Here is a 26,303-nt window from a genome sequence, read left to right as displayed (position 1 = left end):
CCCTGCAGGGGAAGGCCAAGGCATCTCTTGTCTCCCAGGGGACGAGCAAAGCAGTGAGGAGCAGAAGGAATCTCCTTCCAGGCTGGCCATGGCCATGAAACAGGCTAACCACCACTGGGCCAGGGGTCTCCGGCCAGCATCTAGTAGGGAGGTGCCCACATCATGGAAACTGCCATCCTGATTGGCACCCCTGCCCTTGGGGCGGTACGCTCAGCAGAGGCTGAGGAGGAAGTGAGCTGTGGTGCTGATCTGCCGTCGGGCCCCAGAGGGAAAGGGAGACCTGTTTGTGCTGCTGGAGGGAAGGCAATACTCCAGGAGAGGCTGCATGGCCTGGGCATGGAGGGGGCTCAGGAGACCTGGGTTCTAGCCCCACCTCTGCCCTAGCTTGCTGCGTAACTGGGGCAAGTTACTTCCCCTCCCTGTGGAACCTGCCTTGGGTTCCCCCTGTTTGACCAGCGCTGTTCCCTGTCCCTCCACGTCACGGCCTGGTGCCTGGGAGCAGAGGCTGCTGGCCATGAGGCCAGAACCTCCAAGCACAGAGCTCCCACACGCCAAGCAGGAGGCGCAGCCTGTCAGCCACCTTGGCCTCTCCTGAAAGCCAGACCCTCAGCTCTCCAGGCTCTGCTGACAGAGCTCCTGCTCCGGCTGCAGGGGCTGGGTGTGGACTAACCACTTTGGCAGGCTGTTTCTATCTCCAATTCCTCTGCTATGTGAGGGGACCTCTCCCCCAGCTCTAACACCCCATCCCCCGGCTCCTCCAGCCTCGGGCGTCGAGTCCCCTGTCCGCATCGAGTCTTCCTCATCCTCCATTGCTGAGGGACAGACCATGGACCTTAAGTGCCTTGTCGCGGGCCAGGCACCAGCCATGGTCACATGGTACAAGCGGAGGGGCTCCCTGCCGGCCAGTCACCAGGTAGGAGATACACACGCTGGACATGATTGTGGGTTCCTTGGGCCAAGGGAGAGTGGGTCTGGCAGGGTTGTTTGCTGCAGATGGGCCCATCTCTGGAGGACGTCCATCTCCCTCCAGAGTTACCTGGTTTCTCACCTTGGTACCCTGGTTAGTACTTGGCAGCTCCATGGGGACACTGCCCAACTCTGCCATAGCCCAGTGCTGTAGTCGTGTGGGAACAACCTGTCATGGTCCCCAGGCGGGGGCTCTCGCACGGCTCAGGAACAGTCCCTGGAGGGCCCCCTTCAACATATCAGCCCCTGTAGGGTCACTGAGGCCCACACACTAGACAGGGAATGGATTACTTGATAATGACCTGTTCATTCCCTCTGGGGCCCCTGGCATTGGCCACTGTCGGTAGACAGGATACTGGGCTGGATGGACCTTTGGTCTGACCCAGTGTGGCTGATCTTATGTTCTTATACAAAATACTATGAAAAACTCCCATGCTCTCACATACATGGCTCCTGTCACCCTGCCCGCGCTACCCACAATGCACTGCTGCTCCCAGGGTGGCAGGGCAGCGGGGCTCGGGTTGCTCTCCTAGGAATGGCGACCATCAGAGCCTGGCTAACAGGCTGGGATCATGGCAGCCCCCGGTGCAATGGGCCCTTGAGGGTGGAGGGTCACCCCTCCTGCCCTGAGGAGACGTTATCGGAGCCTGGATGTCAGATGTGGGGTTTGTCCCTTTCTCTCCTCGACTCTCGCTGTCCCGGTTCCTTCCCCACCAGGTCTCCGGCTCCCACCTGCGCATCCCCCAGGTCTCGGCAGCTGACTCAGGCGAGTACGTCTGCCGCGTCAGCACCGGCGCTGTGGTCCAAGAAGCCTCCATCATTGTCACCGTCAGCAGCGCCGGGTCCTCCTACTGTGAGTCCAGGCAACAAACAGCGACGGCTGGACTTCCAGTGTCCCACGAGGGGTGGCTCTGTACATCCGTGGCAGGCAGCCTGGCCTAGTGGACAGAGCACTGGATTGGGGATCTGGGTTCTATGATCCCTCTGCCACTAACCTGTTAAACTTCTCTGTGCCTCAGTTTCCCCTCTCTTTTTCTGTTTAGCTCTTCAGGGCAGGGCCTCTGTGTCTGTGCAGTACCTGACACAATGGGGCCCTGATCTCAGATTGGGCAGGGCCTGGCTCTCACTCTGTGTCTGGGCAGCACCCGGCACAATGGGCCCTGATCTCAGCTGGTGCCTCGGGTGGCTCCTGCTATAAACAGTAACGATGATTAGCACGTCCCTCACTGTTCAAGGGCTGTGGGGTGATGGCTGCTGAGACTCCTTCGTGGGGAGCATACTGGGGTGTTGAGCAGGTGCTTGGCTCAGGGCAGAGGCAGGATCGGGTGCCACCAGAGACCCTATTTAAAGTGGGGATGGCGGCATGTTGCAGACTCTGCTTCGGTTTCCCCAGCCTAGCCTGTCCCATGGGCACTGGCCTTGGGAAAGTGGGCTTTAGAGGCAGCCTCCCCTGTATATGCACAGTTGAGCTTTGTACCCCAGGACGCATGCCTGAAGCCCTACATGTGGGGAATCCAATCACCTGCCCTGCCTTGGGATCTAGGGTGAGGGGAGGGCAGCATCCTGCTTGTCTTCAGTGCAGGAGCATCCTGCAGGGATCAGGTTGGGGGCCGACCCCTTTAGATTTCGGAGGGAGAGAGGAGGGGTTCAGCTCTGGGATAATTTCCTGCCGGGGGAAGCCCCATCACCAGGCTGTTGACAGCTGCGGTGGGCTGGGACCATAGGACCACAAAGTCATTTACATCTCCACTTGGCATGGGGGTATGAAATGCTCTGAGAACATGCTGTCAGCCATGCCTACCCCCTTCTCTTGGCTCTTCCAGCCTTGGGCATCCGCCCCCCAATTCGGATAGAGCAATCATCGTCCTCCGTCACCGAGGGACAGACCCTGGACCTGAACTGCCTTGTTGCAGGCCAGGCGGCAGCCACGGTCACATGGTACAAGCGGGGGGGCTCCCTGCCGGCGGATCACCAGGTAGGAAAGCGAGGCTGGGCTAGTGGGGAGGTTCTGTCCAGGTTCCTCTGGGTCCAAGGAATGTGGCTACTGGGTGAAAACGGCAGCTCTGGGAATGAGCTGGGCTCTGGGTAGGAGGGTGAGTCCTGCTCTGCCAGCTGATCAGCAGGGGACCTGGGAGCAGCAGGCGCAAGCCTGAGCCTGGCGGAGGCCAGGCAGGCAGCCCCGCGCTGTGCGATGTGGGTTAGACGCTCCAGCTCCATCCCTGCAGAGCTGGGTCAGAGGACAGCAGCCTGGCCTTCCTTCTCTGACTCCGGGCTCTCCGTGACCCGCCCCGCAGCTCTCTGGCTCGCGCCTGCGGCTGGTCCAGGTCTCAGCGGCTGACTCGGGCGAGTATGTCTGCCGCGCCGGCAACAAGGAGGCCTCTGTCATCATCACCATCCAGCAGAGCAGCAGCATCTCCTACCGTGAGTTGTGCGTGGCCACTGTGCTCTCCTCTTCCGCAGGGCGGAGGAAGCTCGGTGCCCTCTGGCGATGTGCCTCTAGTGGACAGCCCTGAGCACCCGCAGGTGCTGCCGTCCAAGGGGAGATCTGAGCCCCCAACAGGGTGACTAGAATTGATGGGGTGGCTCTGAGCTCCCAAAGGGCGAGGTCTGTGGGTTGTGAGACAGGCCCTGGGGAAGCGGCTGGAGCCCTGAACTAGACCAGGCAGGGCATTCAGGAGCTCCCTGCTGGTGCTGATCTGGCCCCAGCCCTGGGAGACCTGCCCCCACAGCTCTGCTCCATCTCTTCTCCATGGGAGGGAGCTGGAGCCGGCCGCTCCAACCCTCTGCCCTTGGCCCCTCCAGCCTCAGGCGTCACCCCACCAGTGAGGATCGAGTCTTCCTCATCCTCCGTCGCCGAGGGACAGACCTTGGACCTGAAGTGCCTCGTCGCGGGCCAGGTGCAGCCCAGAGTCACATGGCACAAGCGGGGGGGCTCCCTGCCGGCCGGCCACCAGGTAGGAGACATGGGGGGCCTGGCGGGCATTTCCAGAGGGCGTTTCCTGGGCCTTGGACTCCCTTTGCCCTCCCGGGGGGGGTCTTGTCCCGGGGTTTCCTGGAATACCTTCTCCTCCCGACCAGGCAGCGGGGCTTGGCTCCAGTGGCTCGGGAGCAGAGATATAGTGAGAGGAGGAGGAGGGGCCCTGGGCCAGGAGAGCTCAAGGGAGCAGAGCTGAGCAGTCCAGCCAGGAGACCCAGTGGGAACAGCCAGCCCCACCCCACAGCGCAGAGCCTGGGGAGGGGTCGCTTGGGGCCAAAGGTGGGGTAAGGGAGTGGAGGGATCACTGATCTCGCCAGCTTCCCGTGCGCTCCCTCTTCTCATGGACCCGTTCTCCACATGATTCGCTGCCCACCAGGTCTCCGGCTCGCGCTTGCGCATCCCCCAGGTCTCGGCAGCTGACTCAGGCGAGTACATCTGCCGCGTCAGCACCGGAGCCGTCACCCAGGAGACCTCGCTCATCGTCACCATTCAGGGTGGCGCCGGCTCCTCTTACTGTGAGTCTGGCCTGGGCTGGGCTGCGGGCACGGGGAACGGCTGGGAAGCAGGAGGGAGCTGGCTGACGTCCTGGCCTGGGCTGGGCAGCGGGCAGTGGGATGGGCCGGGAAGCAGGAGGGAGCTGGCTGACGTCCTGGCCTGGGCTGGGCAGCGGGCAGTGGGATGGGCCGGGAAGCAGGAGGAAGCTGGCTGACGTCCCGGCCTGGGCTGTAGTCTCGTGCGCCCTGTGGGGTGATCATAGCTCGGCAGGGCACGGTGAGTCCTTCACCATCTCTGAGCTCTCTGTGCTGAGCCTCTGTTCCCCTTCCAGCTCTGGGCGTCACCCCCCCAGTGAGGATCGAGACCTCTTCCGCGTCCATTGCTGAGGGACAAACCTTGGACCTGAACTGCCTGGTCGCAGGCCAGGCGCATCCCAGAGTCACGTGGTACAGGCGGGGGAACTCCCTGCCAGCCAGTACCCAGGTATGGGGGCTCATGGCGGCTGGGAATTGATGGCCGTAGCCCGTAAATTCCCCCATGCTCCTGGGAGCAGCAGACCCATGGGATTTCCTGGCTGAGGCGGCGACGGGGAGAAGGTTGGTGTCCTTGGACAATGAAACCCACAAGAGGCAGCAAATGCTTTGGAAACCAAATGCCTGGAAAAGTCCATGGTGTCTCCAGTCCCGCCCCAGGAGGAGCCACAGGGGCTGCATGGGGGCTGGGAGATGGTGGGGGTCGGACACAGTCCGTGCCAGCCTTGTAAGGGCTTGTCGCACAGGCAGGGCTGGCTTTCCCAAGGAGCCCAGCTCCTCGTGTGCCCCTGCCTGCCGAGGACAGCTCTCCTCAATGCCCCATGGCCTCTGCCCTCTCTCCCCGCCAGGTCTCCGGCTCCCGCCTGCGCATCCCCCAGGTCTCAGCTGCCGACTCGGGCGAGTACATCTGCCGTGTCAGCAACAGCACCGGCCCCCTGGAAGCCTCCGTCATCGTCACCATCCCCCGCAGTGCCGGCTCCTCATACCGTAAGTCTGGGCAGGGTGGGGCCCACATGTGGAGAGGCCAATGGGCATGGGACTCAGTGCCAGGGGCCCACACAGACAAGGGGCATGGACCCAGTGCTAGAGACCCCTGGGGGCCCAGTACCCTCTCCCAGATTGGTTCGTACCCATCTCCATGGAGACATCTGTTGAGATTGGCTCAGGGCCCTGGCCTGGCTCCAGGAATAGCAGGGGCTTCACATCGGGGTGCACAGGCCAGGAGTCCATGGGGATCGGAGACCCCTGGTGTGGTGAGGTGGGCACTGTGGGCTAAGGGGCGGGGCCAGGTGGGTGCTATAATCCTAGGGCAGGTATTGGGATCCACCTTGGCTAACTCCAGTGCATTGTGGGAGGGCACAGACCCTGCCCCAGTGCTGGGTTACCCCTGTGGGGCAGGGTCCATGAGGGAGGCTCCCAGGGCTCTGAGTGCTGGGGAGGACTCGCTTGGGACTGCACAAGGAGGGGAGCCGGGGGTGATAGGATGCGCTGGCTGCATTGCGGGGATCCCATCACCTGGGGGGCCTAGGGTGGAGTCCTTTGGAGTTGGGCGATGCCCTGGGAACCTTCCTGCCATGGCTGGGCCCTGCCTGGGGAGATGGACGACACTGCCTTTGCTCCTTGGCACCGTGATGCGATGTTGCACCCTCCCCCTCAGCTCTTCCAGCCTTGGGCGTGGCGCCCCCTGTCCGGATTGAGTCTTCCTCATCCTCCATCGCAGAGGGACAGACCTTGGACCTGAACTGCCTCGTTGCGGGCCAGGAACAGCCCAGAGTCAGATGGTACAAGCGGGGGGGCTCCCTGCCAGCCAGTCACCAGGTACGGCAGCAAGCAGGGGGCTGGGCTGAGCTCCAGATTGGTTTTCTCAGGCCCTGCTCCTGGAATGGCTGTGTCTGGAGGCTCCCAGACAGAGGAGCTTCCCTGGGCAGGGAGACAGGCTTCTGGGCTTTGCCAAGAGTGAGGAGAGAGGTGATTGAGTCGCTCCAGCCGAGGGAATGAAAGCAGCAGTGGGATGCTTAGGGAAGGAGCAATGGCATCAGATGGCAGCTCTTCTTACCACCGTGCCCCACCCCGGGAGCAGGGGGCCTCAGGACCGACTGGGGCTGTGGACTCTGGGAATCAGGGCAGGCTGCTATTTGTTTGCAGCTGACACAAATATCGGGGTGGTAAATAAGAAGAGGTTAGGTCACTGATAGAGCAGTCGGATCACTTGGTAAACTGGGCGCAAGTAAACAATATGCATTTTAATATGGTTAAATGTAAATGTATCCATCTAGGAACAATGAATGCTGGCCACACTTACAGGATGGGGGACTCTATCCCGGGGAGCAGGGACTTTGAAAAAGATTTGGGGACCATGGTGGATAATCAGCCGAACATAAGCTCCCAGTACGATGCTGTGGCCAAAAGAGCTAATGCAATCCTGGGATGCATAAACAGTAGGAGCAGAGAGGTGATTTTACCTCTGTACTTGGCACTGGTGTGACCGTAGCTGGTATCCTGGGTCCAGTTCTGGTGCCCACAATTGAAGAAGGATGTTGATATATTGGAGCGGGTTCAGAAAAGAGCCACAAGAAGGATTAAAGGGTTAGAAAACACAATTTATAGTGATAGATTCAAGAAGCTCAATTGATTTTGCTTAACAAAGAGAAGGTTGAGGGGTGACTTGATCCCAGTCTGTAGGTATTTACACGAACAAACGTTTAATAACGGGCTCTAGCAGTGAAAGGTCTGACAGGATGGGACTTGAAGCTAGGCCCATTCAGACTGGAAATAAGGGGGACAGCGAGAGCAATTAACCACTGAAACAATTGACCAGGGTCGTGGTGGATTCTCCAGCACTGGCAATTTGTAAAGCAAGATGGGATGTTTTTCTAGAAGCTCTGCTCTAGGATTTATTGTGGGCAGGTCTCTGGCCTGGGCTATCCAGGGGGACAGGCTAAGTGATCACAATGGCCTTGGAATCTATGAATCTATGTTTGTCCTGGTCTGTCACGGACCCTCTCCCCACCAGGTCTCCGGCTCCCGCCTGCGCATCCCGCAGGTCTCAGCGGCCGACTCGGGCGAGTACGTCTGCCGCGTCAGCACCGGCGCCGTCACCCAGGAGGCAGCTCTTGTTGTCACCATCGAGGACAGCACCGGCCCATCCCACTGTAAGTCTGGCCGGCCTGCACTGACGTGGCCTCTCTGGCAGGTAGTCAGTTCTCTGGGACCAAATCCTGCCAGCCGCTCTACAGACAGGTGGGCTTCGGCAGCCAGGACTGGACATGCCCTAACTCGGGGCTGGTGCCTGAGGTGGGAGATGAGTGATCTGCTCCCAGGCCAACTCCCGCACAGTCCCCTGCCCACAAGCAGCAGTGTCTGACTCTTGGAGCACTAGGAGCGAGGCTGTCCTGGGTTCGAATCCTGCCTCTGCCATAGATTAGCTGCATGGCCTTGTGCAAGCCTTCCCCTCTCCCTGCTTCAGTTTCCCCACCTGCTGAAGGGGGTGATGATCCTGCCAGCAGGATCAAGGCTGCGGCACAGTTCCCGGGGAAGGGCTGGGAGCCCCTTGCTTGAGTCTTTTCAAAGCTGCCTGCATCAGGCTGTCTGGGATGAGGGGCTCCTGCTCTGGCCATGGGGGCTGGGGTGGACTGGCTGCTTTGGCAGGCAGTTTCTATCTCCAATTCCTCCGCTGTGTGAGGGGACCTCCCCTCCAGCTCTAACTTCCATCTCCCCCGGCTCCTCCAGCCTCAGGTGTGGTGCCCCGCGTCCGGATCGAGTCTTCCTCGTCCTCCATTGCCGAGGGACAGACCCTGGACCTGAACTGCCTCGTCGCGGGCCAGGCGCCATCCACAGTCACGTGGTACAAGAGGGGGGGTGCCCTGCCGGCCAGTCACCAGGTAGGAGGTAGCCTAGCACCCGGGGGCACTTTCTTTCTTTTTCCTGAGGTGTGGGGGGGATCTTCCCAGGATTGATTTGTCCTGGGGGACAGAGGGATCTGCTGCTTCTGTCTCCACAGAGCTGTGGCTGGGGATGGGACTGGCTCACTCCCCAGCAGGGCTCCGTCGGTGGCCTAGCAGTCAGCTGGGGTTGGGGAATCCAGGTACAATAGACAGTCGCCAGCGAACGGGGAGCACTCACTGACTGGGCCACCCCATGGCGGAGCCCGGCAGCATGGGGAGCGTGTGGGCTGGGGGCTGCCATGGCTCTGGCCCCATGGCAGCTGTCGGAAGTGGGATCAGACTTTCCCAGGGATTGGCTGTAGACAGATGCTTCAGCCCTTTCTCTCCGACTCCTGGGCTCCTCTCCCGCCAGGTCTCCGGCTCCCACCTTCGGCTGGTCCAGGTCTCTGCAGCCGACTCAGGCGAGTACGTTTGCCGCGTCAGCACCAGCGCCGGCCCCCGCGAGGCCTCCATCACTGTGAGCGTCTCCTCTGGCACCAGCTCCTCCTACCGTAAGTCTGTCTGGCCTGCTGATAGGTGGGCGGTCCTAAGGCCGTGGCTCAGGGGCTCCCCGGGGATAGTCTATCCAGTGACACTCAGACAGCTCATGAGCCGCAAGTGGCTCCAGGTGTCTCCTGCGGCTCTTTGCAGCACATATTAAAACACTGTGATTTCATAAGTAACCAAGCAGGGTGCTGTTCTCTGTTATTAACCAACTGCAGCTGATAAAATAACAATATTCGGTCAGTCATTTTGCTGCAAGAATGATATCGAGATAATTTCCCGTCAGACTGTTTCAATCGGAATCTCTCGCGCTACAGGAAATGAACCAATGGCTTCACGCGACTGGGGCTTTTGGGGTAGTGCTGCTGGCTAATTTAGCTCCTGAATGCCTGAGGTCTGGGTGTCACGGCTCTAACCCCATTTTCCTTCCCCGCCTGGCAGGTCTGCAGAGCCCCATCATCTCCATCGAGCCACACAGCACTGCCGTGCGCCAGGGCGAGGATGCCACCTTCAAGTGCCGCATCCACGATGGTGCCCGGCCCATCAATATCACTTGGAAGATGGCCCCAAAGCAGCAGCTGCAAGGTAGTTCTCACGCCAGCTCCAGCCCACTGCTGCCGATGTCCCCCCCAGTGCCCTGGGTCCAGTACCCGCAGCCCCCACCATACAGGACCCGACATCCCCTCTCCATCAGCGTCCCTTCCCCCACACCTTGTTGTCCTCTCCCTGCCCCCACTTCTCTCCGAGATCCCATGAGTGCTAGCCCTGCTCCCCCAGACCCACAGCACCTAGTCTCCTGTGGGGGCACTCCCATTCCCTGGCCAGGATGCTGGGCAGCCATGCGCATTGTCCCTCTCCACTGCAGCAGCCGTCTGCAGACCCTGTGTCGTGCTCCCTTCCCGTGTGGGGCCACGGGGCCTGGACGCCCGTTGGGCTCTGCATATCTGGGGTGTGAGCAAAAACAGCCCACCCTTCCCCTGGGCCAGGGACACATGGGCCCCTGCTCTAGCCATGGGCCCGGCTCCCTGGGCTCGCACTAGAGTGAGAGCAAACAGCCTGGGGCACAGGGGGGCTGCAGGGCAGCAGTGTTGGTTTCAGGGAAGCTCAGCTCCTCCAGTCCCAGCCTATGCCAGCAAGAGGCGTGATACGATAGAGTAGGAGCCTGGGTGCTCGGGGGAAGCTCCCAGCTACTCCAGTGCTGGCCTCTCCCAGCAGGGGGCGCTGTAGGGAACAGGATGGGAGCCCTGGCTGTGTGGGGAGCTCCCAGCTACTCCATTCCTGGCCTCTCCCAGCAGGGGGCGCTGTCAGTGTTTCAGGCGTTAGGAATCTGGGTTTTCTGCAAGAGCTCCCAGCCCCAGGGGTGAGATCAGCTGTTTGCTCACCTGTATCTTTCCCCCTGCAGACAATGTGAAGATCAGCCCCAATGGCTCAGTGATCACCATCTCCAGGGCTCGCCCCAGCAACCAGGGGGCCTATCGCTGTGTGGCCTCCAACCGCTACGGCGTAGCCAACAGCGTGGTGAACTTAATGGTGCAAGGTGAGAGGCCGTGAGTACAGGAGAGGGGGCAGCGCTGGGGACAGGCAGTTGGAATATCTGGCCTGGGTCCCTAGCTCACTGACTGGCCCCTGAGAGCCACTGGCTGGCACCCCAGCATTGTCGTTGTATCACACCAGTCCGCCTCAGCTTCCCCCTGTCCCGGATGGGCGCTGAGGGTCTCGGTGGTGGGGGCCAACCTGAGCTGCTGCTCCAGGACTGGAACCCTGTGTCGGCTGCCGTGCTCTGGCAGTGCGGCTGGCGCAGGTGCACTCGGGCTGTTCCTGGTCTCTTGCCCGGGAGCCAGTGGAGCCTGGGGATGTTCCTCAAGCCAGGGGCCCATGGGCAGGGATGGGGGGGCCTTTGGGGAGGGGCAGGTTTAACCCCCAACAGCCTCCCAGCCTGGATTGCGTGTCTCAGTCAGGCCCACCCCCAGACACGCCCCTCAGTGCTCAGGGCTTGAATCCGCTTGTATAGGGCTGGCCTGAAAGCCCACGGACTGGCTGAGCACACTGGGCGCTGGGCTGCTGGCCACCCCACTTTGGCTCCACACTCCTGCCCAGCTGCTCCTTGAAGGCTCTTGGGGCCAACTTGGGGCTGCCCCTGCAGTCTGCCGGGGCCAGCTCCCAGCTGCTCCATGAGGATTTCTAGCAGCTCTGGCTGGCAGGTTGTGCCCTGACTCCACCCCTCCCCCCTGCACCCTTCCAGGCTCTCCTACAGTGTCTGTGATGCCCCAGGGCCCCGTGACGGTGAAGACAGGCAAGTCCATCAGCCTGGATTGCCTTGGCATGGGCGACCCTCGCCCGCTGGTTCGCTGGAGCCGCTTGGGCATGAGGCAGAAAATCGAGCACCAGACCTTGTTGCCCCTGGAGAGCCAAGCGGTGCTACAGGTAAGCTGGGGCTGGGGGGAGGGGGCCCCGCACCATGGCACAGGCAACTTGGCCTTTATCCTGTCCATGTGGACCATGGAGCTATCGGGGTCGCCAGGGATCTGCCCATGGCTGCACCACAGTCCAGTCCTGCCCGGCCAGGGAGCAGAACTCCCTTCCTCAGCCAACCATAGCAGGAGCTGAGCAAAGAAACCACCCATGCCAGCCCCTGATGGGGCATGGGGCAGTTCAGGGCCCACTCTGAGCTAGGGGGGCAGGCAACCTGGCCACCCCATTGTGACTGAGCTGTCTTCCTGGATCGCACTCGGACAGGGACCTGGCCCGTCCTTCCCCGAGGCTGCTGGGCACAGACAGACCCTGGGTTTCTCTCTGGCTCCCACAGCCTGGGTCCCCACACAAGTGCCCCTAAATACTGCCCTGGGTCTGGCGGACACGAAAGGGGCTGCTGCCCTCTGCGCTCCGGGCTCCCTGTCTTGCTGTCTGCAGGGCACAGCGCTGGACCCCCGGCCAGCTCACTGGGCAGAGCCGCAACAGACAAGGCTGCACCCCCTACAACAGGACTTAGTGCCACCTAACATCACTCCTGTCGCTCAGCCTTGGGGGGACTGCAAGGGGGATGTGGCTTCATCACACCCCACAGGCCTTAGGCTGCCCAATGCTGTGTCTCTGCCCCCAGATCTCGGCAGCCAAGTCTGAAGACGCTGGCACCTACATCTGCACGGCCCAGAACTCCATCGGCTCCACACAGGTCCAAGTGGAGGTGAGCGTGGAAGCTGCCCACGGAAAGCCCGGCGCCCCTGAGATCACAGTGAAGCCGACGCTGACAGTGGTAGCTGGAGAAACCGCGACCCTCCAGTGCTCTGCTACAGGTACGTGTGTGCCAGGCAGGGCCACTGGCTTCCCTGGCGCTGTCCACTTGTAGGGCAGAGCTGGGGAGCAGCCTGCAGCCAGAGCTCCGAGAAGGGATGGGAGTTTGGGAGCGGCTCCCTGGAGAGGCTGGGCTGGGTCCCACTTGACTTGGGGCAGAGATCCATGCCTCCTGTTCTGTCAGCCCCTGCTTGGCCTTCCCATTCCCCCTCCCTGGTCTGAGTCTCAGACCTGGCAGCTAAATGGGGCCAGGCCTACTCCGTCTGCAGGTAGGAGACCACAAAGGGCAGCCAGAGGGCAGGGTTGGGGGGCACTTATCTCTTTGAGGCAATACTCCGCGGGCAGCACCCTGCTGTTGGCACCTCCACACCCATCATACATCCCAGGGCACTTGGGAGCCACCACAAAACCCATGTGAGCCCAGAGCCAGTGAACACCTGTTGGAACCACTGCTGGCTGAGATGGGTGGGCTTCCGGGCGAAAGCCAGACCCTGGCATCCAGCAGACAGGCGAGAGCGCTGAATTCTCCCTGCATTGTGGAAGGTCGGTTATGCCACTGAATGAGAAGGATGAAATAGTCAGCTCCACTCAGGCTGTTCAATCAAGTTCCCTGAACTACAGATCTGACAGGGTGGGTAAGGAAAGGCAAAGCTGCCCAAGTCAGATCCCGGGCCTGTCTGCATGCACAGGGCCAATTTCTTTACAGTCTTCAGGGTTTTTATGTTACCTATTTATCTCACAGGACAATTTGTGATTAGCCCACTTCCCATGGAACGTTCAATCGTTTAGACTGTTACATTTCCATCCTCCTTCACGTTCCCCTCTACAAAGAATCACAACACCTTTGACCTACTTAAAAGAACTTATCTGGGGTTTAACCAAGAGTCTTAACCAGTTCATTCCATTTGTTCTGTGCGGCTGAGTGCATTTTAAACGTCACGCTTTCCACAAGATGATTTATGTCTCCAGTGATACATTTCTTTGCTATTAAATTAACAGTATTTTTTCTGTAACAATTTTTTTTCACTTTATCCGTTTTTATGGTTTTATTACTACAGTATAACTTGTGATTTTAGTAGAAGCCGGCTGCAGGTTACAGAAGGATTACGTACATTCACTTCATGAGCAGTTACTTTATCTGCTAATAATTTTGTTATATTTAGTCTTGGAAGGAGTAGATTTTTATCCGTAAATGTCAGTTTCACCATATACACACATATGGAGGCATAGATGTACACACAAACACAGACATAGAGACACAAACACACACACAAATATTTCCATTAATAATAATTGAAATTCACAGCTAGGCAAAGTGAGAAAAATGCTGCTTAAGAACTAGAGTTTGGTTTCAGGCTCTGCACTCTGTCTGACACATGATGTTGACAATTTGTGTTTTAACAGTTATAAAGCATTAACTCTTTGAGTCTCAGCATTGACTGTCATTAAATAACAAGAAAAGGAGTACTTGTGGCACCTTAGAGATTAACCAATTTATTTGTGCATAAGCTTTCGTGAGCTACAGCATCCGATGAAGTGAGCTGTAGCTCACGAAAGCTTATGCTCAAATAAATTGGTTAGTCTCTAAGGTGCCACAAGTCCTCCTTTTCTTTTTGCGAATACAGACTAACATGGCTGCCACTCTGAAACCTGTCATTAAATAGTTATTCTTCTTCGAGATGAGTTGCTCATGTGCATTCCACGGTAGGTGTGCGTGCTCACCCCATGCACCGGTGCCGGACGTTTTTCCCAGCAGTACCTGTAGGGGAGCGCCCCAGCGAGCCCTGGAGTAGCGCCACCATGGTGCGGTATAAGGGGGGCTGCGCGCTCCCCCCTCCCTCAGTTCCTTCTTGCCAATAGTGAAGGTGCTTCGGAACTGCTCTCCTCCAGCTCTCTGCTGTAGCTTCCCGGTTTGGACTGTTGTTTAGTTCATAGATAGTTAGTACCTGTTGTAAAAAAAAAAAAAGAAGAAGAAGTGATATAGATAGAGTAAAGAAGTGCTCCGGGGTTGGGGCATGCCCCGCGCTCCGGGCTTTAAGTCGTTCGACACTTGTAAACGGCGTATGCCCATAAGTGATCTGCACACTAGCTGTTTACGCTGTCTTGGGGAAACCCACCTCAGCGACCGCTGCAAGATTCCCAGATCATTTAAGCCTCGGACCAAGAAGGAGCAGGTCATTCGGCTCCAAGCCATATTGATGGAGTCAGCTCTGACCCCAACACTGCTACGCCCCTCCGAGTTGGCACCGAGCACCACAGCATTCGTGTGTGGCGACCCAGCGGTGCCCTCCACCAGCCGGCACTGCTCCCCATCCACAGGACATGCTAAGAAGATGAAGAAGCGATCTCGATCAAGGCACCGGGGCAAGACTGTATTTTAAAGAATACTTATTGAGGTTACAGGGACAAGCCATCCCGAAGTGTAAACAGAACAGTAAATATGGCAGGCGACCAGCTTGGCTTAACAGTGAAATCCTTGCTGATCTTAAACACAAAAAAGAAGCTTACAAGAAGTGGAAGACTGGATAAATGACCAGGGAGGAGTATAACAATATTGCTCAGGCATGCAGGAGTGGAATCAGGAAGGCCAAATCACAGTTGGGAGTTGCAGCTAGCAAGGGATGTTAAGAGTAACAAGAAGGGTTTCTTCAGGTATGTTAGCAACAAAAAGAGAGTCAAGGAAAGTGTGGGCCCCTGACTGAATGAGGGAGGCAACCTAGTGACAGAGGATGTGGAAAAAGCTAATGTACTCAATGCTTTTTTTGCCTCTGTCTTCATGAACAAGGTCAGCTCCCAGACTACTGCACTGGGCAGCACAGCATGGGGAGGAGGTGACCAGCCCTCTGTGGAGAAAAAAGTGGTTCGGGACTATTTAGAAAAGCTGGACGAGCACAAGTCCATGGGGCCGGATGCGTTGCATCCGAGAATGCTAAAGGAGTTGGCGGATGTGATTGCAGAGCCATTGGCCATTATCTTTGAAAACTCATGGCGATCGGGGGAGGTCGCGGATGACGGGAAAAAGGCTAATGTAGTGCCCATCTTTAAAAAAGGGAAGAAGGAGGATCCTGGGAACTACAGGCCAGTCAGCCTCACCTCAGTCCCTGGAAAAATCATGGAACAGGTCCGCAAGGAATCAGTTCTGAAGCACTCAGAGGAGAGGAAAGTGATCAGGAACAGTCAGCATGGATTCACCAAGGGCAAGTCATGCCTGACTAATCTAATTGCCTTCTATGACGAGATAACTGGCTCTGTGGATGAAGGGAAAGCAGTGGACGTGTTGTTCCTTGACTTTAGCAAAGCTTTTGACACGGTCTCCCACAGTATTCTTGCCAGCAAGTGAAAGAAGTATGGGCTGGATGAATGGACTATAAGGTGGATAGAAAGCTGGCTAGATTGTCGGGCTCAACAGGTAGTGATCAATGGCTCCATGTCTAGTTGGCAGCCGGTATCAAGTGGAGTGCCCCAAGGGTCTGTCCTGGGGCCGGATTTGTTCAATATCTTCCTAAATGATCTGGAGGATGGTGTGGATTGCACCCTCAGCAAGTTTGCAGATGACACTAAACTGGGAGGAGAGGTAGATACGCTGGAGGGTAGGGATAGGATACAGAGGGACCTAGACAAATTGGAGGATTGGGCCAAAAGAAATCTGATGAGGTTCAACAAGGACAAGTGCAGAGTCCTGCACTTAGGACAGAAGAATCCAATGCACCGCTACAGACTCGGGACCGAATGGCTCGGCAGCAGTTCTGCAGAAAATGACCTAGGGGTTACAGTGGACGAGAAGCTGGATATGAGTCAACAGTGTGCCCTTGTTGCCAAGAAGGCCAATGGCATTTTGGGATGTATAAGTAGGGGCATTGCCAGCAGATCGAGGGACGTGATCATTCCCCTCTATTCGACATTGGTGAGGCCTCATCTGGAGTACTATGTCCAGTTTTGGGCCCCACACTACAAGAAGGATGTGGAAAAATTGGAAAGAGTCCAGCGGAGGGCAACAAAAATGATTAGGGGACTGGAACACATGACTTACAAGGAGAGGCTGAGGGAAATGGGATTGTTTAGTCTGCGGAAGAGAAGAATGAGGGGGGATTTGATAGCTGCTTTCAACTACCTGAAAGGGGGTTCCAAAGAGGATGGATCTAGACTGTTCTCAGTGGTAGCAGACGACAGAACGAGGAGTAAAGGTCTCAAGTTGCAGTGGGGGAGGTTTAGGTTGGATATTAGGAAAAACTTTTTCACTAGGAGGGTGGTGAAGCACTGGAACGGGTTACCTAGGGAGGTGGTGGAATCTCCTTCCTTTGAGGTTTTTAAGGTCAGGCTTGACAAAGCCCTGGCTGGGATGATTTAAATGGGGATTGGTCCTGCTTTGAGCAGGGGGTTGGACTAGATGACCTCCTGAGGTCCTTTCCAACCCTGATATTCTATGATTCTAAGACTGGGGGCGGCTCTCGATCCCCCTCGACCTTGCAGCCTCCAGCTCAAGTTAAGTGGAGTAGCCTAGCCCACTCCGAGCCAGCCTCCCCAGACGCCAGTGGCCACATACAGATGCCCTCCACGCCAGAGGTCCTGCAGGTGGCTTGAGACATAATGTCTCTCCCGGTAGCGGCTGCACCGACCCCAGTGGCTCCTCAGTCCAGAGGCAAGCCAGTGCTCGGCCCACTACAGTCACCATCCAGGCGGTACCGCTCACGGTCAAGGGAAGGTTCCCGACACCGTTCTCCGCAGAGTGACTTCTCCGCTCCCAGCCCTTGCCGGTCCATGTTGACCCCCACCAGACTGTCTGTCTGGGTGCTGAGCAGCAGGGAATCCAGGCACCGCTCTGCATAGAGGGAGCGCAGGCCTCGAGATCAGGAGCGTGCCCCGCCGGGTCTGGGACAGACAGTACCAGAGGTCACCGACTCCAAGAAGCCACCATAGTCCCTCGCAGTACCGATGTCGCTCTCCGTCTGGCTGAGGTCCCCAACCCGGCACCGCTCCCACAGCCCCAGGCATAGATCGCCGGCAAGTGGCCATCCTGGAGCCGCTCTCAGAGCAGCTGTTACAGAGGGTACTCTACAACAAACTCAAGGTCTCGAGCCCGGCACCATTCACGATGCCTTTACTCATCCCCATCCCAGGATAGCAGCCATTCGTGTGCCAGCACGGCCTCCCCTCGAAGCCGACAGTCGGCAGACCGCGCGAGTCCAGCGGGGCAGCCCACAGCAAGTACGGGTGGCACCAGGCTCCCTGGCCAGCGCCCTGGCACCAATGGACCCCAGGAGCCCCAACGCAGCCCCCAGTGGTGGTTCACTCAGTGGCCGGGGCCTCGGAAAGACCGTCGGCCTCCCTCTCTCAGTCCCCCAGGAAGGGGAGGGGGAGCGCTCTTCCCCAGCCCCGTGCTCAGAAGGGGACCAAGTGTTGGGTTCTGTGGCACCAGTGGGGACGCAGAGGACCGTGCTCCCATCCTCACCCTCCCCTGATGAGGGAATCACGGCGCCTCCTCCTCCTGTGTCCCAGGAGGACACAAACACCCACCAAGAGCTCTTGAAAAGGGAGGCTTCGAGCCTCAGTCTACAGGCTGAAGAGGTGGAGGAGCCTTCGGACTCCCTCTTCGATGTCCTCTCGGCCACAGCGCTGGCCAGGGTGGCCCTCCCTCTCCACGAAGGGGTGGTGAAGATCTCCAATGCCCTGTGGCAGATCCTGTCTTCCCTGCCTCCCATATCTAAGAGGGCAGAGCGGAAGTATTTTGTGCCCGCAAAGGGGCACGAATATCTATACCCCCACCCCAACTCCCTAGTGGTCAAGGTGGTCAACCACAAGGAGCATCAGGGCCAACCTGCTCCCACCCCTAAGAATAAGGACTCGAGGAGGCTGGACTTGTTCGGCCAAAAGCTTTATTCTTCCTCAAGATTCCAGCTGAGGGTGGCAAACCACCAAGCCCTGCTGGGCAGATATGACTTTAACTCAATGCCAAAGTTTACATTTGCCCTCCAGGAGCATAATAGGAAGGAGTATAAGGCCCTGGTAGAGGACGGCACAGCTGCCGTGAGAGCAGCCCTTCAGGCAGCCTCGGATGCAGTGGACATGGCTGCAAGAACTATGGCCTCTGCGGTGTCCATGAGGAGGACGTTGTGGCTCCTCTTGTCCGGGTTGTCCAGCGAGGGACAGAGCTCCCTGCAGGACCTCCCCTTCGATGACAAGGCCCTGTTCTCGGAGCAAACAGACATGAAGTTACACGGCCTCAAGGACTCTTGCACGACCTTGAAGACTCTTTGTCTATATGTCCCGGTCCCAGCCAGGACCAAGTTCAGGCCTCAGCAGGCACCCAGACAGGCCACCCACTCAAGATACGAGCCTCCCTATAAAAAAATCTAGGGACTATGAGAAACGCCCACAGCAACAGTCTCTGCCTGCGCCCCAGCTTGGTCCCTCTACGGGCAAGCACCAATTTTGATGGGATGCTCGGGGACGACTTACCAGTCTGCACCAGGGATCCACCCGACCTAACCTTCTCCACCAGTCTGTCTTTTTTCCTCCCGGAGTGGTCGCAACTGACCTCGGACCATTGGGTCCTCAACACCATCTCCAGGGGCTATACCCTCTAGTTCTCTCTACCCCACCTACCCACCCGCCCTCCCTGTCCCTCTTCAGGGACCCCTCTCAGGAAAGCATACTCAAGCAGGAGGTGAGGCGGCTCCTTCACCTTGGAGCAGTGGAGGTGGTGTCTGCAAAGTTCAGATACAGAGGGTTCTACTCCCGCCATTTCCTTATCCCGAAGGCTAAAGAGGGCCTCAGGCCCATCCTGGACCTGCGAGGCCTAAACCAGTACATGGTAAAACTCAAGTTCCGCATGGTTTCCCTGGCCTCCATCATTCCCTCCCTGGATCCTGGATATTCGAGGGCCACAGGCGTTTCCTCCGCTTCACAGTAGGACAGGAACACTACCAGTTCACCGTCCTCCCACTGGGCCTCTCCATGGCACCCAGAGTCTTCACAAAGTGTATGTCTGTGGAGGCGGCCTACCTCAGGCGTCAGGGGGTCCAGAAATCTCCCCTACCTCAACAACTGGCTTGTCAAAGGCAGCTCCAGATCACAGGTACAGGAACACGAAACACTCCTCCTGTCCACATGCACCACACTGGGGCTGCTGGTAAACAACACCAAATCCACGTTAGTATGGGTACAACGTATAGAATTAATTGGCACGATTCTCGATGCGACATTGGCCAGAGCTTTCCTCCCGCCGGACAGGTTCGAAACTTTGAGGGAGCTCATCCAGGTGATCACGAGGTTTCCCGTGACAGTGGCCAGGGCGTGCCTCCAACTCCTGGGTCACGTGTCAGCATGCACATACATGGTACGTCATGCCAGACTCAGGATGCGGCCTCTTCAGCTCTAGCTAGCCTCAACGTTCTCCCAGTCCAGAGACAGGTGGACAAGGTCCTCACCGTGCCTGAGCCCGTTCTAGCCTCCCTCTGTTGGTGGTCCACCCCAGAGAACATGCTCCAGGGGGTCCCGTTCAGGAGCTGTCCCCCAACTGTAGAATTGGTGTCCGATGCATTGGACTTGGGGTGGGGAGCCCACGTGGGAAACCTCCAGACCCAAGGCCTGTGGTCTGCACAGGATCTAGCCATGCACATAAACATCAAAGGACTCAGGGCGGTCAACACCGCCTCAATGTTCTACATCAGCTGGCAAGGCGGAGCTCGATCCTCAGCCCTCTGCCAGGAAGCCCTCCGGCTGTGGGACTCCTGTATAGCCCATAATATCAGGCTGGAAGCCCACCACTTACCAGGCATCCGGAACGCTCTGGCAGATCACCTGAGCCGGGACTTCTCCTCCCAACATGAATGCTCACTGCACCCGGAGGTGGCGCACATGATCTTCCAAAAGTGGGGTATTCCCCAGGTGGACCTGTTTGCGACCAGGCAGAACCGCCGCTGCCCCCGGTTCTGCTCCAGGAGGGGCCTGGGCAAGGGCGCGATTTCCGATGCCTTCCTTCTGTCATGGTCAGGTCAGCTGCTATATGCTTTTCCCCTGATTCCACTGATAGGCAAGGTCCTAGAAAAAGTCGAGACGGACAGGGCTCGCGTCCTCATGATCGCCCCAGCATGGCCCAGGCAGCACTGGTATGGGACTCTTACGAGCCTGTCCATTACCCCCCTGTGGCTGCTGCCAACCTGCCCAGACCTTCTCTCTCAGGACCAAGGTCGCCTCCTCCACCCCAACCTTTCAGCCCTCCACCTCACAGCATGTTTGCTCAATGGCTAGGCCACGAGGAGAGGACCTGCTCGGAGAGGAGAAGACCTGACAGGCCTACCTGGAAAAATGGTCTCGGTTCTCTCAGTGGGCCACGGATCGCGGCGTCTCACCAGTGGCTGCCCCGCTCCAGGTTGTACTGGATTACCTCCTTCATCTAAGAGCCCAAGGCCTAGCCCCCTCGTCCATCAAAGTGCATCTGGCAGCCATATCGGCCTTCCACCCGCCTGTCCAGGGCCACACAGTATTTTCTCATGCCATGACTGGTCGATTCTTTAAGGGCTTGGAGCGCCTCTTTGCTTACGTTAGGCCCCCAGTCCCTCAGTGGGACCTGAACTTGGTTCTGGCCAGGCTGACAAGGCCTCCATTTGACCTGCTTGCTACATACTCCTGGTCCCACATGGACCATGGAATGTAGCCTTTCTTGTGGCAATCACGTCTGCTAGGAGGGTCTCGGAGCTCCGGGCCCTGACCTCCGAACCCCCCCTACACGGTGTTCCATAAGGATAAGGTCCAGCTCCACCCACAGCCTTCGTTCCTCCCTAAGGTGGTCTCCGCCTATCATATGAGCCAGGACATTTTCCTGCCGGTGCTCTGTCCCAAGCCCCACGTGGCTAGTGAGGAGCGCCGTCTCCACACACTGGATGTGAGACGGGCCCTGGCTTTTTACCTGGAACGCACAAAACCGTTCAGGAAGTCTTCACAGCTGTTCATTGCCACGACCGAACACATGAGAGGCCAGCCGATCTCCACTGAGCGGCTCTCCGACTGGATCACCGCGTGTATTCGTACCTGTTACGGCCTGGCGGGAATCCCCCCCACCAGGGGACCAGGGGACTCGCCAATTGTAAAGGCACACTCCAACAAGGGCACGAGCCTCGTCGGCCACCTTTCCGGCTTGCGTCGCTATTCAGGACATCTGTAGGGCTGCTACATGGCCATCGGTCCACATGTTCACCTCGCACTATGCAGTCGTCTCCCAGGGCAGGGAGGACGCTGGGTTCAACAGGGCAGTGCTCCGTCCCGAGTGCCTGTGAACTCCTACCCACCTCCAACGGCATAGCTTGCAGTCACCTACCGTGGAATGCACATGAGCAACACATCTCGAAGAACGCCAGTTACGGAACAGGTAACTGCCGCATTGTCTGACCCCCCTCCCCCCCCATTGTCTGACCCTGCCCTCCATATTTTTCCACAACTGTGAAAATATATACGGATACAAACTGAAAACAATGCTTAACATGAACTGTCGATGATAGCCATCGAAATTGTAAAATGTTGCATTCTGCCCAGCCCTACGCTCCTCTCACTCCCAGACATTTCGCACTGGCCAGGAGGGAAGCTGGGAACATTAACCCTAGCTGGTAACAGTTCCTGCAGCTCCATGGCCGTGCAAAGCCATCCAGACCCATGGGGTGGGCCCCAGATAAGCGAGGGGAGGAGAGTCCTCTTGGCAGCCCCGTGATGTGTGGTCTCTCCCACAGCAGCAGTCTGAGGCAGAAGAAGGGAGCCATCCAGTAGCACTGTATGTAGGAGTTAAGTTAGGGGCATCTGCCCAGTGCTCAGGCCCTAGCTAGCTAGCGATCCCCTCACACCCCTCTAGCCACCCTCCAATCCGGAGAAGACGGGCATCCCTCAGGAGCAATGTGGACGGCTCACCTGGCCTGGCCCTGGGCCTGTCTAGCCAGCACTTCATTGTCTCTTTGTCCCCGCAGGTGACCCCCCTCCCACCATCCAGTGGTCCAAGCTGAGGGCCCCGCTGCCCTGGCAGCATCGGGTGGTGAATAACACTCTGCTCATCCCCCGCGTGGCCCAGCAGGACTCAGGCCAGTACATCTGCAATGCCAGCAACGCCGCCAGCTTCACCGAGGCCTTTGTCACACTGGATGTGGAGAGTAAGGAGCTCCCACCTCACAGGGTCAGCCCTGCCCCCGGGCAGCTGGCACTTCACCTCTGACCTCAGGCCCCGTATTTCTGTGCCACGTCAGCTGGCGGGAGAGACTGGGGGGGCTGGCTCGCCAGCGCATGCCACGGGGGAAGGGGCAGGGTGAAAGATGAGGAGCTGGTGTCATGAGACTCTAGTGGCTGAGATGTGTGAAGCCCCTGCCTGCAAACTGCAGCCCCTTGTGCCCTAGGGCTCTCTGCTCCGGGCACCGGGGTGTGTGTGTGGGAACCAGGATCTCGCTCAGAGCTGGCACTGATCACTCAGTCAGGCCTGCTAAATGCAGGGACAGGGGAACAGGCACCCTGCCATTCTTTCCCCATTTCCCTGCAGGGCCTCATGGAGTGACATAGGGCTGCCAGCAGGGGGCAGCGCGCTGATAGCTGTGGGCCCCATGTGTGAGTTGTGGGCAGCCGCCCTGGTTGGGCAAAGCGGTTCCCAGAAGTGGGAGACTCTGAACCAGGGGTGCTGGGGATAGAGACCTGCTCAGCCCCCCATCCTTCCTGCTGGCTTTGCCTGCTCCATGGCCGCGTCCAGTGGCCCAAGCCATGGGGTCCCCATCCCCGGGGGAGATGGTGCCACAGCCAGGCAGGCCCATGGGCTCCAGCTCAGGCCTTTCTGTCCCTCTGTGGGGCGGGGGCACGATGGATTCAAGGCTGCAGTGGCCCTGGGGAAGGGGGGCGCCAGGGGGTCTCAGTGGGAGCAGGTAGGGCCCCAGACACAAAGCGCAGAGCAGACACCGCCAGGAGGGCCTGTTGCAGGCAGCAGTGGGCTGATCCCCTAATGCCCGCCGCCTCTCTGCCCCCCAGTACCCCCCTACGCCACCAGCCTGCCCGAGGAGGTCTCCGTGCAAGCGGGCGAGGCGGTGCAGCTGCAGTGCCTGGCTCATGGTACGCCACCCCTGCGCTACCAGTGGACCAAGGCCAATGGCAGCCTGTCCAGCCACGCCGTCCTGCGGGAGAGTGCCCTGCACATCAGCCCCATCGCGCCCGAGGACTCGGGTACCTACCGCTGCCTTGTCAGCAACAGGGTGGGCTCGGCGGAGACCTTCGCCCAGGTCAGCGTCCAGGGTGAGTATCGGGGCAGAGGGCACAGGCAGGGCCCAACACTGGGGGAGCCAGCCCCAGGGAGGGGGTGGCAGGGTGTGGGAGGGGTGATCCTGCGGGGACGGGGTGGCGGGGTGGGACAAGTCCCAAGGTTGGCCACAGACTCAGGAGTGGGTGAACACGGGCACTTTGTGGCTTTTCTCCAGTTGGCACAGTGCGGGGCAGGCACAGTGTTGCCAGTCCCCAGGGACAGCATCAGGGCCAGCCGACCCACTGCATAGGCTCTGCAGCTGCCGGACCCATGGAGCCTCCAGCTTCTGCCCATGCCCAGTGTCCCCTGAACTCTCCCCAGCCCCATGTCAGCTCAGCCCCTCCTGCAGCTGGGGGCTTTTCTCCCCGTGCCCATGCCCAGGCGGGGTCCCCGGGGGGCAATCAGAGAGGGTTTTTCCCTGGGCAGGCTGAAGAAGGCAGTGGCAATGCTGCTCTGGCCCCATTGAGGGTCGGGGTGACGCCAGCCCCATTGGGGGTTGTGCGCGAGGGATGCTGCCAGCCCCGCTGGGGGTCAGGCTGGGGAGAGGTGACGCAGGCCCTGCTCAGGGGAGGGGGTGATTCTGGCCCAGCTGGCAGGAGAGATGAGTGATGCCAGCCCTGCTGGAGGCTGGGCAGGGGAAGGGGCAGTGCTGATCCTGCTGGCAGGGGGAGGGGTGCTGCCATCTCCATAGGCGTCGGGGAGTCACGGTGGATTCCAGCAGCCAAGAGTTTTGGGGGCTGCCTGAGGTGCCGGGGCGCAAGCTGGAGGGGGTGGGCTGTCAGGCAGTGGTTCGGCGGGTGCCCTCGAGCTCACCCTGTTGGCTCCAGCGCGTGCAGCTTCCCCGGGGATGGGGGTTGAGTGCTGTAGCTGGTACCTCAGTGTCTCTGCCCCCACAGGATCGGCCCCCAGCGCCTCCCCAACCGTGCGAGTCACGCCCCAGACGGATGTGAAGGGCGTGGGTGGCACGGCTGAGTTCACCTGCTCTGTCACCGGAGACGCCCAGGCACGGATCGAGTGGTTCAGGGAGGGTGGGGAGTTGCCCGCCAGCCACAGTGTGCGGAACGGGGTGCTGCGGTAAGGAGGAGCAGGCCTGCCCCCTCTCTGGGGCATGCCCGGGAATGTAACCAGTGGGATTCACCCCCATGCCCTCCAGAGGGGCTGCCCCCTTCAGCCCAGGGCCTCTCTGCTGAGACGGGGGCAGCTAGTGCTCTTGGGGATGGAGTTCATGGGGTTTGACCCCCTGCCCACTCTCCCTAACCGCAGAGTTCAGGACTCTTCTCCCAGGCCTCCTTCAGGGCATGAGCTAATTGCCATGCGGGGCAGATCCACCCCCAGAGCCTCAGGGATAAGCCGGTGTCTACGGCTGGACAGACCCGGGGAGGGCAGCACGGGAGGTCTAACCCTCTGTGGCTTGGAGGCCTGGCAGGGTGGCACTGCTGGGGGGCAAAGGGGCCTTAGGGTATGCAGGAGCCAGTCCATCTCTTTGCTGTTTCACTGCAGAATCCAGAACTTGGATCGTGGGTGCCAGGGGGTTTACACCTGCCGGGTAAGCAGCCCCTCCGGGCAGGCCCAGGACAGCGCAAGGCTGGTGATCCAGGGTAAGCAGGGGCCCTGGCACAGGGTGGGGGAGAACACAGACCCTGTCAGCTAAGCAGCACTGAGCTGGCCGTGCAGTCTCCACACTAGCCACCGCTGCTCTGTAAGACAGGCTGGGTGTTCCTCCTTGCCCTCCCTTCGGCACAGGGGCTGTGTGTGGGGCTGGCCCTAGAGGGTAAAGCTGCTCCCACACTATGGCCACTTGGGAGGGTGCCCCCTCCCTCACCTCTGCCATCTGCCCCACCCAGCTCTGCCCAAGGTGATGATCAACGTGCGCACCTCGGTGCAGTCGGTGCTGGTGGGCGCGGCGGTGGAGTTTGAGTGCCTGGTCGTCGGGGACCCCAAGGCACGCATCACCTGGAGCAAGGTGGGCAGCCGCATTCGCCCCGAGGTGGTCGTCAGCGGTGGGATGGTGAAGATTGAGCGGGTGGAGCAATCGGACGCGGGGCAGTACCGCTGCACCGCCACCAACGACATGGGCACCATGCAGTCCAATGTCATCCTGCATGTGCAGTGTAAGTGCCTGCTCCCCTGCGGGGGGCGCCCCATCCCGCTGCACCTCCCCTTGCACCTCAGGGGTGGGGGGTCTCTCACAGTGGCCCTTGCCCTGTTACACCGGCACACGCACTACACCAGTGCCCCTCACTGGGGGTCACGGGGTCCCGTGCTGGCCTGCAGAGCAAAGGGCGATGCATCCCCACACATTGGATGGGGTGTGGGTGGGGCAGCAGCTGGGCCCTGGGCAGGAATGCCAGCGCCCCACGCTGACGGAGGCCTGAAGAATGTGTTCCTTCACTGCAGCCATCCCCCAGATCGCAGCTCAGCCGGAGGTCAAGGAGGTCACCACGGGGTCGAGGGCAGTACTCCCATGCCTGGCATCTGGCTTCCCTGTCCCAGAGATCAAGTGGACCAAGGTAAATCACTGATCTCTAGGGAATGCCCCCTGCCCTCCAGCCCTGGGCAGTTACTCCCCTGGCACTCTCCCAATGAGTAAGGAGAGAGGAGGGCAGCCTGGGCTTGCCAGCGACAGCCACTCTGGGCTTCACCAGCAAGATGGGGGAATCTGCAGTGGGGATGGCAGCAGAGTGCGCCCCTGTTGTGGGAATTCTCTGGTGTCAGTGGGGTTTGAGTGTCAGGGGCCACTGGAGGTAGTGATGCCACTGCTCACCCCAGAGGAATGGGCATGATGAACAGAGGCGGAATGGAGGAGTGGGTAGATGTGTGGATGCATGGATGGATAGGTAGGTGAACAGTAGGTAATG

The 26,303-nt window shown here is 59.2% G+C and overlaps 1 protein-coding gene across 1 annotated transcript in view; it reads left to right on the top strand.

Moving 5' to 3' along the window:
- Positions 1 to 26,303, top strand: part of HSPG2 (heparan sulfate proteoglycan 2) — a 174,307-nt gene that overhangs the window by 127,216 nt on the left and 20,788 nt on the right. Inside the window, 22 exon segments of the mRNA XM_043531753.1 lie at positions 762 to 913; positions 1,684 to 1,819; positions 2,790 to 2,941; positions 3,261 to 3,387; positions 3,769 to 3,920; positions 4,320 to 4,458; positions 4,770 to 4,921; positions 5,319 to 5,457; positions 6,128 to 6,288; positions 7,484 to 7,622; positions 8,200 to 8,351; positions 8,767 to 8,905; positions 9,339 to 9,482; positions 10,300 to 10,434; positions 11,140 to 11,321; positions 11,998 to 12,190; positions 22,142 to 22,321; positions 23,178 to 23,438; positions 24,342 to 24,519; positions 24,946 to 25,043; positions 25,290 to 25,556; positions 25,843 to 25,955. Of these exon segments, the coding sequence (XP_043387688.1) occupies positions 762 to 913; positions 1,684 to 1,819; positions 2,790 to 2,941; positions 3,261 to 3,387; positions 3,769 to 3,920; positions 4,320 to 4,458; positions 4,770 to 4,921; positions 5,319 to 5,457; positions 6,128 to 6,288; positions 7,484 to 7,622; positions 8,200 to 8,351; positions 8,767 to 8,905; positions 9,339 to 9,482; positions 10,300 to 10,434; positions 11,140 to 11,321; positions 11,998 to 12,190; positions 22,142 to 22,321; positions 23,178 to 23,438; positions 24,342 to 24,519; positions 24,946 to 25,043; positions 25,290 to 25,556; positions 25,843 to 25,955 (3,491 nt within the window).

The sequence above is a fragment of the Chelonia mydas genome, chromosome 18 (assembly GCF_015237465.2).
Source record: "Chelonia mydas isolate rCheMyd1 chromosome 18, rCheMyd1.pri.v2, whole genome shotgun sequence".
Lineage (NCBI taxonomy): Eukaryota > Metazoa > Chordata > Testudines > Cheloniidae > Chelonia > Chelonia mydas.
Note: the sequence above shows the minus strand (reverse complement) of the source record. Positions and strands in the feature narration are given on the sequence as shown.